The sequence below is a fragment of the Pteropus alecto genome, unplaced genomic scaffold (assembly GCF_000325575.1).
Source record: "Pteropus alecto unplaced genomic scaffold, ASM32557v1 scaffold94, whole genome shotgun sequence".
In the NCBI taxonomy this organism is placed as follows: Eukaryota; Metazoa; Chordata; class Mammalia; order Chiroptera; family Pteropodidae; genus Pteropus; species Pteropus alecto.
In genome coordinates, this window is record NW_006437736.1 from 9,427,386 (window position 1) to 9,442,227 (window position 14,842).

At 46.7% G+C, this 14,842-nt stretch overlaps 1 protein-coding gene across 25 annotated transcripts in view; it reads left to right on the forward strand.

Moving 5' to 3' along the window:
* Positions 1-14,842, forward strand: part of ANKS1B (ankyrin repeat and sterile alpha motif domain containing 1B) — an 831,972-nt gene that overhangs the window by 806,555 nt on the left and 10,575 nt on the right. For all 25 annotated transcript variants that reach the window (XM_006914572.2, XM_025048663.1, XM_025048664.1 and 22 more), the window contains one exon: positions 11,640-11,807. In XM_006914572.2, the coding sequence (XP_006914634.1) occupies positions 11,640-11,807 (168 nt within the window). The remainder of the gene's footprint in view (positions 1-11,639; positions 11,808-14,842) is intronic.

Consider the following 14,842-nt stretch of genomic DNA (forward strand, 5'->3'; position numbering starts at 1 on the left):
GATGCTGGTGGGTGGTGCGTGGGGGAGATGAAGCTCCCTCTCTCCTGTGCTTTCTTGGCTTAGTGTGGGCCATGAAATGATCTAAACTGGAGACACAAAAATGACAAAATGCGAGAAAGCATGGTCAGTGGACTGTGCAATAACATTTCATAGTACTCTACCATCAATATGTACCAGCGAGCAAAGCAGAGAAGAACACTCTGCTGGAGCGGACTTGCTAGAAGTCAGCCACATCGTCATGATGAATGAGACCTGTGCCAGCTTTCGACTTTGGCTCTGCTGCAAGTTTCTTTCTTGGTTGTCTCATCAGTTTAATGAAATTAAAATTCCTGAGCCTTTTTCCCCCCCGTTTTACTGAAATATAATCGACATAGAACATTGTATTCGTTTTAGGTACACAACATAATGATTGGGTGTATATATGTATATACAGTAAAATGATCACCACAATGAATTTAGTTAATGTCCATCACCTCACACATTTACAAATTTTTGCCCTTTGATGACAGCTTTAAGATCTCCTCTTTTCGTAGCTTTGAAATATATAATACAGTCTGGTTAACTATAATCACCATGTTTCACATTATATCCCCAGAACTCATTGCCTTGTAACTGGAAGTTTGGACCTTTTGATCACCTTCACCAGTTTCACTCTTTCTTAAACGCTGAGATTATTTCCATGGAGTAGTTTGAGGTTCCTGATGAAAAGTGTCTGTGGCTTATGTTGCAGAGATTGTCCCACCAAGTGGGAACTTAAAGGTGCAAAAGAACTTTTGTAATTGATGTTAGTTGACCTCTGACAACTAAATCGATATCCTATGTGGAGCTAGGTGGTCTCTTTCATTGCTTTTCATTTTCTCCAGCTGAAAATGGCGCTCAACCTATTTGACCTGATAGAATGAAAGTACATGGCAAGCTAAGAAAACGTTAAAGTGCATAGAGCCTTTAAGATTGAACTGGAACACTTTCCCTGGCTAGTCTCCCACTTAGGAATCAACAACCTACAGGTAGAGTAGAAGGCTTCTCTGGCCCTATGCAGCCAGCTGACACCCATCAACAAGGTCTGTCACAGGAGGGATCCTGCTCCTGAGAGCAGTGAATGGCCCTGATTGAATAATAAAGGCAGCACCACAACCCATGGTCCTTATACACCACCCACCCACCCCACCCACTCCCACCAAAAAAAAAGAATAAATAAACATTGCTGGGCTGCATTTATCTATATCTGTTCTCCATTTGGCATAAATCATTGAGCATTAACTATAACCAAGCCTTAAAGCCAATGGTGGGTGAATATTCAAAGAATAATAGTCACTTTTTTTCTCTCTCATCCCTGTTGGGATGTCACCAGAGCCTGAAATTCATTACATTTTTTATAAAGTTGGAAAGAAGATAGGCATTCTGAAGTTTTTTCTCACAGATTGTTTTGCAGCATTCATACATGTATTCATTATCTCTCTCTCCTAAATAGCTAAATATCAGGTGTCGTGTTCAGAGTGTGGCCTTTAGAATCAGGCTGGTTTTAAATCCCAAGTCAGCACTTCTTACTTTTATAGTTTGGGCAAGAACACCTCTAATCCTCAGTTTCCTCATCTGTGAACTAGAGATAACAATAGTACTCACCACCTACAGTTATTATAAGGATTAAATGAGACGGCAGATGCCTGTTTCCTGCACGTGATGTCCAGTCAGTCTTCACTGCTGAGGGCGGGAGAGCAGTAGGAGCAGGTGATGGTGATGGCTGTATTCTTTCCTGTTGTCAGACCCTGTGTGAGGATCTATGTCCCAGTGTTTAGCTTACCACATGTGTGCTGCAGCAGACTTCCACACCTGAGGGAAAAAGTCCTTATGAAACACCTTTATTGAGTGCCTACCATGAGTCAGGCACAGGTCCCTGCACTCCAGGAGCTCATAGTTTCGTAAGGGAAGTGGGGACATAACAGATAGTTGCAACAAAATTATACCTGCGCTATCCTGGAGTTGTGCCAGCACCCAGCGAGGCTGAGGCTCCCAAAGGAGGGGTACTAGGGCTGGAAACTGAACATTTAGTTTATGTGAACATGTGGTAAGTTTGGAGGAGTGACAGCTCATTAATTCACTTATGATGAGCTTGGAGCATTAGACAGGCATCTGCAATAAGCAAGAAAAAGTCATTTATATTTACTGTGTTTACTAAGCCGAGGAAATGGACTTGTCCATTTGAGAAAGACTTTTAGCAGCAAGGGTTAAAATAAAAAGGGTATGATTTTGGTAAGAGTTTCTTTTGAAGGCATCACAAGTTAGTGAAGGGTTCACGGTAGCTTCCACCAGGAGCCTTTAGTTTTGGAAGGTGGGGAGAGGTTGAAATCTAGCAAATCTCTCCTCTGTACACCCTTTTCCCAAACCCCTGCTGAGAACAGGATAAAGATCGTTAGGCCATGTCTCCCTTCTGTCCTATTGGCCAGTCCCTCCAAGATGGGTGCTGTCTAGCCACCTTAGGCTGTGGTTCCATGAGGACAGGTGACCACAGGGCACAAGTGCATGACAAACCTAGAATGTGATAAGAAAGCAAGTCATGATTTAGAGAGCAGGGCCCAACCTCCTACCTGGGTCTTTTGCTCAGCCGATGTGCACTCATGTACCAGGGTGAGGCATGAAGTGAAACCTTAGCTGATACTGTGGGAAGCTCTGCCACCGATAAAAAGGTTTTTGAAGAACGTTTAATGGCATGCAAAAACCACACAAGATTTAATGTTACATGAAAAAGCATCTTATGCAACTGCATATAAAAAGTCTGATTCTAATCGCGTTTATAAATTCACATATGTAAATATTCATATACCATATAAAAATATTTGTATAAAAAGAAAATACACCAAAATACGTTGGTGCCTATATCCCAGCAGTAGAATTTTACAGGTGATTTTTATTTTATTTTTGATGTATTTTCAAAATTTTCTACATGTATCCTGTTATAATTAAGGGAAAATATTGATTTCATGATTCTTTTAATTAGCTGAAATTAGCCGTAAAAAAAAAAACTATCTCCATTTTGGCCACTTGATATGTCAGCCCTGGACCAGATAGGCATCTTAGCAGAGTGCCTAATATTTATGTCTAAATGCTAATGACCTATGATTGGGCAATATTTATTTCTATAAATATAATCTATCAAGATTCATTTCTGGCTTGTACTTGAGAGAACTAACTATAGGTAGAGCTAAGGAGATGTCAATGAATTCTGTAACTATGCCCAGAATATTCTCAGTTATTTTTGCCTCAGGATGTGGGTGAACCAAGTTGTAGACGAAGCTTACCCTAAGTCTTAAAAAACAAGTACAAGCAAAATACAACCAAAAGAGAAATGTGGCTTCTTTCAGGGGACCCCACAGAAGACCCAAATTGAAAAACGCTTTCCTTTGTCTTCAGACCCGCGAGGGCATGGCCTGCATTTGTTCATCCAAACCTGCCCACGGGAGAGAAGACAGAAGGGAAGAAGTGGCTCTGGCCACCCACAGTCACCCTTATCTTACCCTTAAGGTGCAAATCCTCTTATCTTAGGGACCTACCAGGCAGCTTCCTTTTTCAATTCTTCCAACAAAGGTTAGTTGAGCACTCCATATATCCTAAGCCTTAGAGATACTAATTCAAATGAAACCAGAGCCCTCAAGGAGCTCGGTATACTTGGGGAGTTGGACCTATAAAGAGAAAATCCTAATGAATTCCATGCAGTGAGTAGAGCTATGGAGCCACCTGAGGAGGAGCCCCTGACTGAGCCTGGAAGATCAGGAAAGAGGATTCAGAGAAGGCTTCTGGAAGATATAAGACCCCACGCGATTCTTCAGAGATAAGCAGTAGCTCACCAAAGGTGGGAGTTGGGAAAAGGATGTGTTGCCAAAAATAAAAGCCATTTTATAATAAGCAAAATACTTGGCCATTTGGGATAGTTTGGGGGGTGATTGTTGCAGTGAGGACATCCTCTGAGATGAAAGCCAGCCACTTGGTCGTTGCATTTCTAAGCGCCGGCTGGTGGATTGTGGAGCCCTGCAATCTGGTCTTTGTGTAATGTGCTATGATTTAGTATCGCACCCATAGAACCCTCGTCTCTAAACTGAATTCCTAGTTAGCTGGGTAAAAGACAAACAGCTTCTAATCAGAGAATCTTGGTGCCGCTAGGGTGGGAAGGGACCTGGAGGTCACCTGGACCAGACCCTGTCCTCAGTGCCATCTCCTGAGTGGCAGTGATGGGTGCCATAGGTAGGTAGCCTCCCGTGGATTTAGTCCATCCAGGTTATCCAGGTGTGCTCATCGTTTGCTGGCACTGCTGTACCAAATCACTGAGGGTCCTCGTAAGGCCGCTGGCTTCTCTGCCTCGCCCAGCTCATCCCTGTGTAGACACAGCCCTTGCTTTGAATGTCTATTTGCACCCTCTTCGGGTGTGGGTAGCCTCTGTCGACCTCAGAAAGTGCCTGTGCCGACCCCAAAAAGCCAAAGAATAGACAGGTTTGGCCTGTAGCTTTTCAAGGTTATGGAACGAACACATTTACTTGTTCAGTCACTAAAACGTAGTGGTTGTTTTTTAATGCCAATGGAATTTGCCAATAGACAGGTCAGAATGGTCCACTTGTAAAGAGCAGCCTTCCAGCCTGGGCCAGCCTCTCTCCCTCTGGTGTCCGCTCCCCTCTCAGCTCATTTCCTTTTTTGTCACTTTCACTAGATGTTTTGGAGGCTCGTGTTTAATGTGCCTTGTCAGTCATTTTGGTTGTAATGGGTTAAACAATGTAAGCTCTCAAATAAATGTTTTGCGATGGACGCTATACCTGCCTCCTTCCATAAAGGATTTAAGGCAACCTATGCACATAGGTATGATAAACCTGAGAATATAGATACATACCAATCTAAATTAGGGAAAATACAGACTGAAAAGAAGGGTGAGGACAGCGTATTCATCCTCTCAGAAAACAAAACTTCGGTGAGACTGTAAGAACTTTTTGTCCTGGGTCTCCATGAGGGGATATTATAGGATAGTGTCTTCACCAGCATTCATACAGTGAATCTCCAACACACAAGATGGTTTCTTAGGGGGTCCCTCAATGAAAGTGGGGGGCAGCACACCAGCTGACTCATGAAAGCAGGAAGACAGCATAGCCTATTATGAAGTCAGATCTGATATGAATCCTGACTCTGCCCCTTACTAGCTGTATGAATTTGGCCAGCTTAATCAATATTACTGATCCTGACTCTCTCACGTGTGAAATAGGGATGATAATTCCTCCTATGTTAAGTGGTTGTGAGGGTTAGATAATCACATCAGGCATTTAGCTCACCCCTGCAACGAGGTGAGCAGTGTCATGCGGTTGTTGCCACTACGACTGCTTTATCATCCCTATGAGAGGAAATAGAATGTGGTTCAAGTTCACAGGTGGTCTGATTTGGTGCAGGAATCAAGCCTAGCAGAGCTACGGGAGGGGTTGACTGCATGTCCATAAGTTAATGTCCACAGACAGCATTTGCCATCTTGGCCTAAGAGAAATTTCACAGTAGAAAGTTCAACTCTTTGCTTAGTACTTGGAGTAAAGGTATTGGGGTTCCAGGATAAAAGAAAAGCTGGGTGTTCTAAAATTCAACTGAGCAGATGTTAGAACTGACATCCAAGGTGAAAACTGAGGAGCCTAAACAAATTCTTGGCCAAGTAGATGGCCAGCCTGCCGGGACGTGGAGGTGAGCCATGGTAACACCTGCAAACAGGGCCTGGATTTTGCCTGGAAAACAGTTTCCAGCCTTCTCTGCCAAAGAATGAAGAGGCACTCAGAACTCCAAACTGACAGATAAAGAATGAATGAGATTATTTCGAGCTAGAAGATTTTTCTCTTGCTTTTAATTATCAAAATGGAAAAGCTCGTTATTTTTATGATTATAAAATTATTCATCTTCATTTGAATAAAGTCCAAAACATACAGAGAGGTACAGAAAAGACAAAAAATCATCCACGATCTCAACACCCAGTGATAACCACTAGTAACATTTTAGTATATAATATTCTTGTTTTCTATGCACATAGGCAGATGTCATCTATGTTTGTATATATGCATATATTTTCACTTGCAGTCTTTTAACTAGTTTTTTTTAAAACGACTTAATTTTCATTTTAAATGGCTGCCTAGTGTTCCACTGCAAGGATCTATGTAGTTAATTAGTCCGCTATCAATGAAAACTTTAAACACTATAATGAATATTCTCGCAAACATGCCATTGAACCCTTGAGCCAAAAAGATTTTCAAACCAGGAGTTTCCAGTGCAAAAAAAAAAAAAAAAATCTAGTGAAACACCAGTTAATATAAATTAGTTATCTGGGTGGTCAGGGCTTTTTCTAGGGGACAGATTGCCCACGGTCCATGCGGCAGTTTTCCTGACACCAAAGTGATGAGTACGATGAGTGCAACCTGTGACTAGGATGCAAGAAGACAGTGGGGGACAGCTCTTGGTCTCTCCATGAACCTCCCCTGCCCTACATCATTCAGTGAGCACTTCCTGGGCACTCACTGTAGGCCAGGCGTGGGCCAGGCACCAGGGCCTCAGTCCCTGACACATGGGCATAGTTCAGCAAACATCGCTGTTGACATTCACCTGTGATCCTGGCTGCCTAAAGGGACCCACAGTAAATACAAGCTACCTACACTTGTCTGCAGTTTGCATAAGAAAAACAATTTTGCATCCCTGATTACAATTAGGATCTATCCTTAAAATGGAATGACTCCTCGGCTTCCTCTAAGGTAGCATTTCTTAATCCACATATTAAAATCTCTGGGGGGCGGGGCAGGGAGAGCAGGGCTTCAGAGATCATGATGTGCCCCTTGGGCAGTTGTCCCATTGAATTAGGACTCCCTGACTCCATCCTAAAGAGCATCTGCTGGAGAGCGAGTGTCGCCTGCATCCCTCACATCATCCTCACATCACCAAAGGGGCCTCCACAGGGTGATAATGCCAGTGTTGGTACTTCATGTCGAAGGACACAAGGGACACCTTTCACCTGGAGACTGCCTCTCCTTCGGTCCTGGCATGAGTCTCAAGCAAATTGCATGACCATTAGGTATCCTCACTCCAGCCAAGATGCATCAATCACCCAGAAGCTTCCATATTTAATGTTTTTAAGCTTTTGGTTTCCTAACAGTTTACAGAAGTCTTTTACATTAAGTACAGTTTTAAGGTGTAGTGGTCGAGAGGGCAGCCTATCAGAACACCAGGTGCTGGCTTCGTGAGCAAGCTAGTTAACTTTTCTAAGCTTAATTACCTCACATGCAAAATAGGACTACTCATAGCCCCACAGCACAGAGTGGTCCGAATTAAATGAGAGGTCACGTAGAGCATATTGCGTGGTGCGTGGAGCATAGTAAATAATAAATGTTAACTGGTACTGTCATTGGGTTAACTGTTATTCTGAGTGATTCTCAAAAAAAAAAAAAAAATCCAGTGAGGTGTGTACTGCATATGCTATTATCCCTGGTTTAATTTAAGAAAACCGAGGCTCAGAGCATGCTCTTCCCAGTATTTCTCTTCTCCCACACCCGCACCAAACACCCACACATGCACGCACACAGGCCACATTCTTTCATTGGTGGTCGATGTGAGGTAGGAAATACTCAAGGCCAATTGCCTTACATGTGATTCTAAAAAGAGACTCATGCTGGAAAGGCAGGTGTGTTCCAATAAGTGAGGAGAGGCAGAAGGTTCCAAGGTCACAGACAGATGCTGGGTTGAAGCATTTGAGCATTTGAGACAGGTGAGATAATAGAGGTAAAACTCCGTGAGTTTAAATTTATGCCTAATCGGGGTTAAGATCATGAGATCGCGGTTATACCGACTTAAAAGGACACTCCAGCTCTGTGGTTTGGGCTGGCATGTGTGACCTGAGTGCTTACAGTGACCTGTGCCCAGGATGGCTCGAGGAATCAGCTACGTCTCCATGGCCAGGCTGGCGTGGTAGCCCCAGGATGGGCCTCCTGCCACCACATCCTGTTCATCCCAGTGCTGGGGCTGATTCTCCCTCCTGCTGCCTGAGTGAGGGTCCAGCCAGCCTTCTTTGGCATCGCACAGCGCTCCAGTTATCTGTGGCTGCCTAATATACCACCCCAAAACTTGATGGCATAAAACAACACCCATTTTAGTGTATTTACGATTCTGAGACTGGAATTTGGGCAGAACACGGCAGTTCTGTTCTTCTTTGCTCAACACTATCCAGGGCCTCTGCTGGGGGGCGCTCAGATCACTGCAGATGCTGGGACAGCTGGGCTGGGGCCATTCGTCTGAGCCTGGGGTCCTCTCCATGTGGCATCTCCTGGAGCTCGAATGTCAAGGATGACTCCCTCACTCCATAACTGGAGCCTGAGCTGGGGGGTGGCTGCAACTGCATTTTCTCTCCAGGCAGCTTCTCCCCGTGGCCAGCTCGGACATCCTCGTAGCACAGTCATCTCAGGGTGGTCACACTTTTTACACATGGCTGGTTCCCCTCGCAATAAGTGTGGTACAGGAGACCCAGGTGGAAGCTGCAAGACTCCTTGCAATCTAATCGTAGAAATCCCAGCATGTCATTTCTGTTACGTTCTACTATCGAGAACGTCATTAAAACCAATCCTGATTCAAGGGGGTCAACAGGGAACACAGCATAGGGAGGGGTGAATTGACGGCAGCCATCCTGGAGCTACCACATACAGATAGAGTTGAGCACAGGAGTCCTGAGTCACAAATATTGGTTCCTATTTCAGCTTGGTAACTTTCTAGCTCTGTGATGTCAGGCAAGTTACTTAACCTCTCTGAGCCTCAATTTCCTTATCTATAAAGTGAGGATAATGATCCTCTACTGCAAATGGTTATGGTAAGACTTAAATGAGATACATTTAGTGCTTGGCACAAGACCTAACACCTATCGAGTCCTCACTTTATAGCAGGTGTGCTACCCATAGTAATAACTTAGTAGTGTTATTACTCCAGTTTGTCACTTGGCTCTCCATTCATTCAGCAAGCATCTCCTGCAGTGTGTCAGGCAGTTTCAAACACTAGCCTCCCCACAGCGCAAGTATAATATATTGAAAGTAGAGACGAGTTAGGCTTTCGGGTTTTTTGAGAGGCATCACTGGCTATTCAATGCCAGCCAGCATCGCTGGGGTCAGCAAGCCTGGCTCAAGGAAGGAAGCAAGGGCTTGTCACTTAAGCCTCTCTGATATTGCAGTGTTATCTTTGGCCTTGTCCCAGTAGAGTCTCCTGCTCCCACAATAACAACTCTCCTTCCATTTTAAATAGTTGGGCTGTGACTAAGGAGAGGCAGAAGAAAAGAACCATCCTGCCCTGTTTAAACATGTGTCTTCTGACAAGTGTCTGTGCCCCTCGGGGCCCTGGTGTGTTGGTAGCACAGCACTCAGGTGCAGAAGCCCCATCAGCTGATGTGTGTCTTACGCCCACGGGCTCTCCCTGACATCTAGAATCGATACCTCAAATATTGAAGTGACAAAGTATAAGAAAGGTAACAATGTCCAACTCCTTACTACACGTAATCATAAAAGGAGAACTCTGCAAAGCATTTTAAAATGAAATGGCAGGCAAGACTTCAAGGAGAACGCAAGCCAGACTAGGAGAGGCCACTTGGCAGGGAACCTCAGTCCCACATTCTGGTCTCTGTGTCTTATTTGAGCAGTTTTCTAACACCAGGAACTAATTAAAAATGAAGGGGCAGAGCTTTCAACCCAGTACCTTTCAAAACCTTTAGGCTTCTTATAATAGTCATGTGAAAAATCTCACTTGCTTAAATGAGCATCTTTGACTTTAAGACACTGGAGCTTTAAGTAAGTCTCACTTTCAGGAACTTGTTTTTAGGTTAATGATAAAGGAATTCACACTCATTAAGCTCCACTTTTTCAGCATCTAAAAGCTGCACAGTGTAGAATCACTGAATCTGTCAACTTTTTCTTAGTCCAGTTGCCCACTCGGAGCATAAAGATCTGCTACATATTCCTGACAGACGGACGTCAACCGTCTCCACGGTCATGATGACCAAGAGCCCACAAGTTCATGTGGAGACTGCAGAAGCCAGGAGCCCCAGTCCGCCTTCCAGAGGGGCCCCATTGTGCCCTGGGAGGCAAAGCTGACGATGACGTGAGTGCTGAGTGTAGGCAGTCGCAGGGCTCAGCCTTCTTTGTTCAGTGATGGCCAGAGCTGTCTGCCAGCCCTCCTCCACCATCATTTGTTGGTGCATTACTCACTTACTAGTCTGACTCATCCTCGGAGGCAAACATGAGCTCAGTGTTCATTGCAGGAAGTGCTCGGCTGTGTGAGGTTCATTGTCTCCAGCGAACATACATCTGCCTTGTGGGGCCATCATGTCTCAACAAGTAGCTGGAAGGAGGAGAAGACACATCCTCTGTCAAACTGACTCTCGTGCTCAGAGGCATTTTCCCATTTGGGTCTAAGACCATGTCAGTCAGTCATTGATCTGAAATCTGGTTGGTCTAGAAACCTGTGGGCCTCTCCCCCATATCCTCTGAAACCCATCCTGCATGTTTTGCTCTGTCTTCATCAAGTAGGATCAGTCCCGAACAGTTCGCCTCAGGATCATGGGGCTTAAGCTATTTCGTGTGCTTGACCAGAGTGGAGAGGGTCAGGGAGAGAGGGCAGAGGTGGACAGCCAGCGTGAGAATGCTCTTTCCATAGTTTTGAAAAACTACGAACAGACATTCTAGTGACATTCATCAGAATGAAAACTTGGGACAGATCACGCCTGCTGTCTGTGACCAGTAGGCATCCACCTTGAATGAAGGTGATGTTGTCAAGACCCCACCTCTTTGGGGTCAGACAGTGTCGTGTTTTCTCCGTGAGAGAAGACAGGGTGGAGCTCTGCTTGGAAAAGAAGGCAGAAATGAAGGTACATATCTGGAGAGGAGAAAAGAAAGCCAGAAGTCATCTCGAGGGGAGCGATTGAAGGTCTGAAGGCAACCTTTCTCCCAGGCGCTGCTTGGCACGGCATTCAGGCCTAACAGAATCTCCTGTCTCTTGCTGATTTGATGATAAAATATGGAGTGGACCCACAGGGAGAACAAACGCCTCAAGAAATAGATGGATAATTGGCTCTGTTTGCAGGCTCGCTGCTGTAACTGTGAGACACCACACCAGCATGACTAATGCCTCTCCCCTCTGCCGAAATTAGATTTTGATTGTGTTTCAGAGATATTCACTGAATCACAGATGTTTGAGGTAAAAAGACCCAAACTTCTGAAGAACACCTCCCGTGGAGTGTGTGGGATTGTTCTCACAGGCACGACTCCCAGGACTCAGCATCAGACCCAGAGTAACCCTTTCCCTCCCAAGGCCCAGGAAGCAAACCAGCCGCCCATGGGGGGCTCTGAATGGGGTGGACTCCTGGGCCAGGAAGTGGGGGCCCTGCTCCCCACGGGGATTCGGCTCCTTAATATGGCTACAAGCATGTCACATCAGTGACTCATGCTTTGTATAGACCCTAAGTTGGACCTGGAGTGTCCTGTTCTTCACAGGTTCCCACTGACTCACTGCCACATCCGCTGGTCCTCACTGGTTCAGCTTCCACAGGGTCCCTCAGCCACTGGACTCTGCGATCTGCAGGGTACGTAGTCAACGCTTTCTCGTTCCTCTTGCAGAACCTGGCCTACGAAATCATCCTAACACTGGGACAGGCATTTGAAGTCGCTTACCAGCTCGCACTACAAGCAAGAAAAGGGGGCCATTCCTCCACACTCCCAGAAAGCTTTGAAAACAAACCCTCCAAGCCCATCCCCAAGCCCCGCGTTAGCATTCGCAAGTCAGTGGTAAGTAGAAAAGACACAGAGGTTCTGAAAACTGTGAGCGGGCGGGAAAGGGGCTGCTCGCCGGGCCCCTGCGGGATGTGGGTGCCAGTGAGAATCCAGGGCCTGCCCTTCCTGCTCTTGTCTTTGGCCGCCTCCCAGCACATGTCCATCATCCTCTCAGCCCAGTGCCTGAAAAGCATGGGGGACCTTCTGCCTCTACCTGGAGGCTCCCAAGAACATTTCACTTTCTCTGTCACCTGTAGCAGCCCTGTGAGGGGGACTGTGTACTGCTACTGTCCTTGATGACTCTTTTCTGAAGGTCCCAGCTTGGGACCGACTATGCCCCCCGAGGCTTTGGCTGCCATCCCACCAGAGGGCAAAGCCTCTCACAAGCCCTCGGCCAGTAGAGAGTCTGGCAGAGGCTCATGGGAAGGCATCCCTGGGCCCAGCTAGAGAAAGCTGCATGCACAGGCTGTGGGAAGGCAGGAGCCAGGGCCCCGGTGCCTGGCCCCGCTGTGCCGTCTCCCAGCTGCCTGCCAGCTGCCTGCCGAGGCTTCCTACAGAGTGGTGACTGAGCCCAAGGTGCTGCCCCTCCTTTTCGTCATCTGCCTTCCTCCAGGAATTTCCTCCCACGAGCTCTGCAGACATCCTGTCTTAACAAACTTCCATGACTTCAAAGCGGCCTCCTCTGATAGCAGCAATACGCAAAAGCCGGAGCGTTCCCAGCCAGCCTCCCGTCTGGTTTCAGCTCGGGCCGCCTGCCATGTGGCATCCCAGAACCGCTGGGACTTGGGGCAGGCAGGCATCCCCCGGATGCAGCTCTTGGGCCCACATATCCTTCCATCTGTAACTCTCTCTTCCTCCCAGCCAACCCCTGTCCCCAGGGTCATGGGGGAGGTGTAGGATTTTTAATGTTTTCAGAGAGGCACCTTCCTTTGTGACCGTGTGGCTCCTTGTTGACAATCATCTCTTTGGCCTCTACCGTCACCATTCCTGGCAACTTCAGCATCCATGGGACCTCTCTGTTCCTTGCCGGCTCACTCCCGAGACCTTTCCTCCACCCCACCCCAGCTGTTCACACCCAAGTATGTCACCCCTCATCGCTGGTCATCACTAGTAACTGCACGTCCCCTGAAAATCTTTCCTTCAGACACCACGCCACTTCCCACCTGAGCACCTAACCAGCTCCGTTGGTTCCCAGTCCTGACGCACTCCCAGAACTCTAGACTTACATGTTCGAATTCTTCTTCGGGATTATTTAACAGATGTCTGAAACTTAGTATGTATGTCCAGAATAGAATTCTTGATTTTCCCCTCAAAGCTGTTCCTCGCTCTCTCGCTCGCTCGCTCTCTCTCTCTCTCTCTCTCTCTCTCTTTCTCTTTCTCTCTCTCTCTCTCTCTCTCCCTCCCTCTCTCTCTCTCTCTCTCAGTAAAGACATAACCATTCACCATGTTGTTCAAGCTATAATTCTAGAAGTCATTCTTAATTCCTGTCTTCCCTCAACCTTGTATCTGACCCATGAGCGGATTCCATCCACTCAACCCCTAAAACCTATCTCGGATCTGTCCACGCCTCTCCACTTCCTGTCACTCTTGTCATCTGAGCTTCCACCACTGCGGTAGTACACCTCCTAACAGACTCCCTTCCTCCACACAGCACCTGGGCATCTTCTCCAAACACATCAGTCATGGCACCACTGCCCCAAGCACCTGAAACCTAATTTCCCACCCCGCTCCTCTGACACCCAGGCCTTCCTGTTCCTGGAACAGACAAAGCTCACTCCTACCTGAGGCCTTTGTGCCACCCATCCCCTTCACCTGGCACAGTGATTTCTGCATAGAGGGTTCCAGCTTGTCATTCAGGTCTCAGGTACATGACAAGGCTTCTTCTGGACCACCCCATCTGAGGCAGACGCCTAGTCACACTCAGGCATCTCACTCACTTTGAATTCTGTGTAGCATTTATTAATGGGGATTTGTTTATCGTCTGCCTTTACCCACAAAATGTAAATTAAGTGCCCAGGAATTTTCAGAATACTTTCGCGATTTCTCTAAGATTACTATATTCATTCTCACGCAAGCTGGATAAACCTTTTCACGGCAAGTGCCTCCATCCGATGTCACCCTGGTCCCCATAGACTTTTGCCAGAAGAGCACTAAGGATTGGGTGCCATGCAGGCTGCAGAAGCCTTCGCTGAGAAATGTGAAAATATGCAGCAAATAATGCTGACGTGCTTTAACCGCCTGAAGATCCCATCCCCCTCAACTGGCGCCCACATCCCATTTCCCTCGACCCTGGTTGTTTATTGCTCAGAGATATTCCGTGGTTCCTAAGAACAGGTGAAGCCCTCTCCACAGCCTTCTGGAGAAACAACCAAATCACGTTGGAAGGCGGCTCCAGGGCTCTCTGCGGAAGAGAAATGGGAGAGGCCATCCTGCAGCCACCTTGCCCCGCGTCCCCGAGCAGCGCGGGGGGCGGGGCCAGGGGCAGATGTGCAAACACCAGAGGATGAACCAGCGGTTTGGTGAAGAACTCGCCCCAGGCCCCTCCTGAGAGCTCGCGGTTCCAGCCTTATCTGGAATGACCTGTTCATATGCACAGGGGCTGAAATGGTTTTCACCGTGTTATATAGATCAGCTTGGTTTGGTTCAAGGCTCAGCCTGACCTGGCCCTGCTCACCTCTTCACCTTCAGTTGTCTCCCCTCCTGTCTCCCCCTCTGCGAACCGACTGCAGGTCCCCAAACAGCCACTTTCCCTTCTCTTGAGGACTTTGAACATGCTGTTCCCCATCTTCTTGCCTTCACTAGGCAAACTCTTGCTTGTCCTCCAGGTCTCTGTTGAGATACTACTTCATTCTTTTAATAATATCTATTCAACAAGTATTTACCATGTGCCTCCTATTTACTGGGTTGCCAGGAGCTTTTCTGAGTTCAGGCGAAATAGTAGTGAACAGAACAGACAGAACCCCGCCTTCATGAGCATACATTGTGGTGGAGGATGAGCAAATAAACAAATATGATATGTGACATATGTGTGTGCCATGAGGATTGTAAAG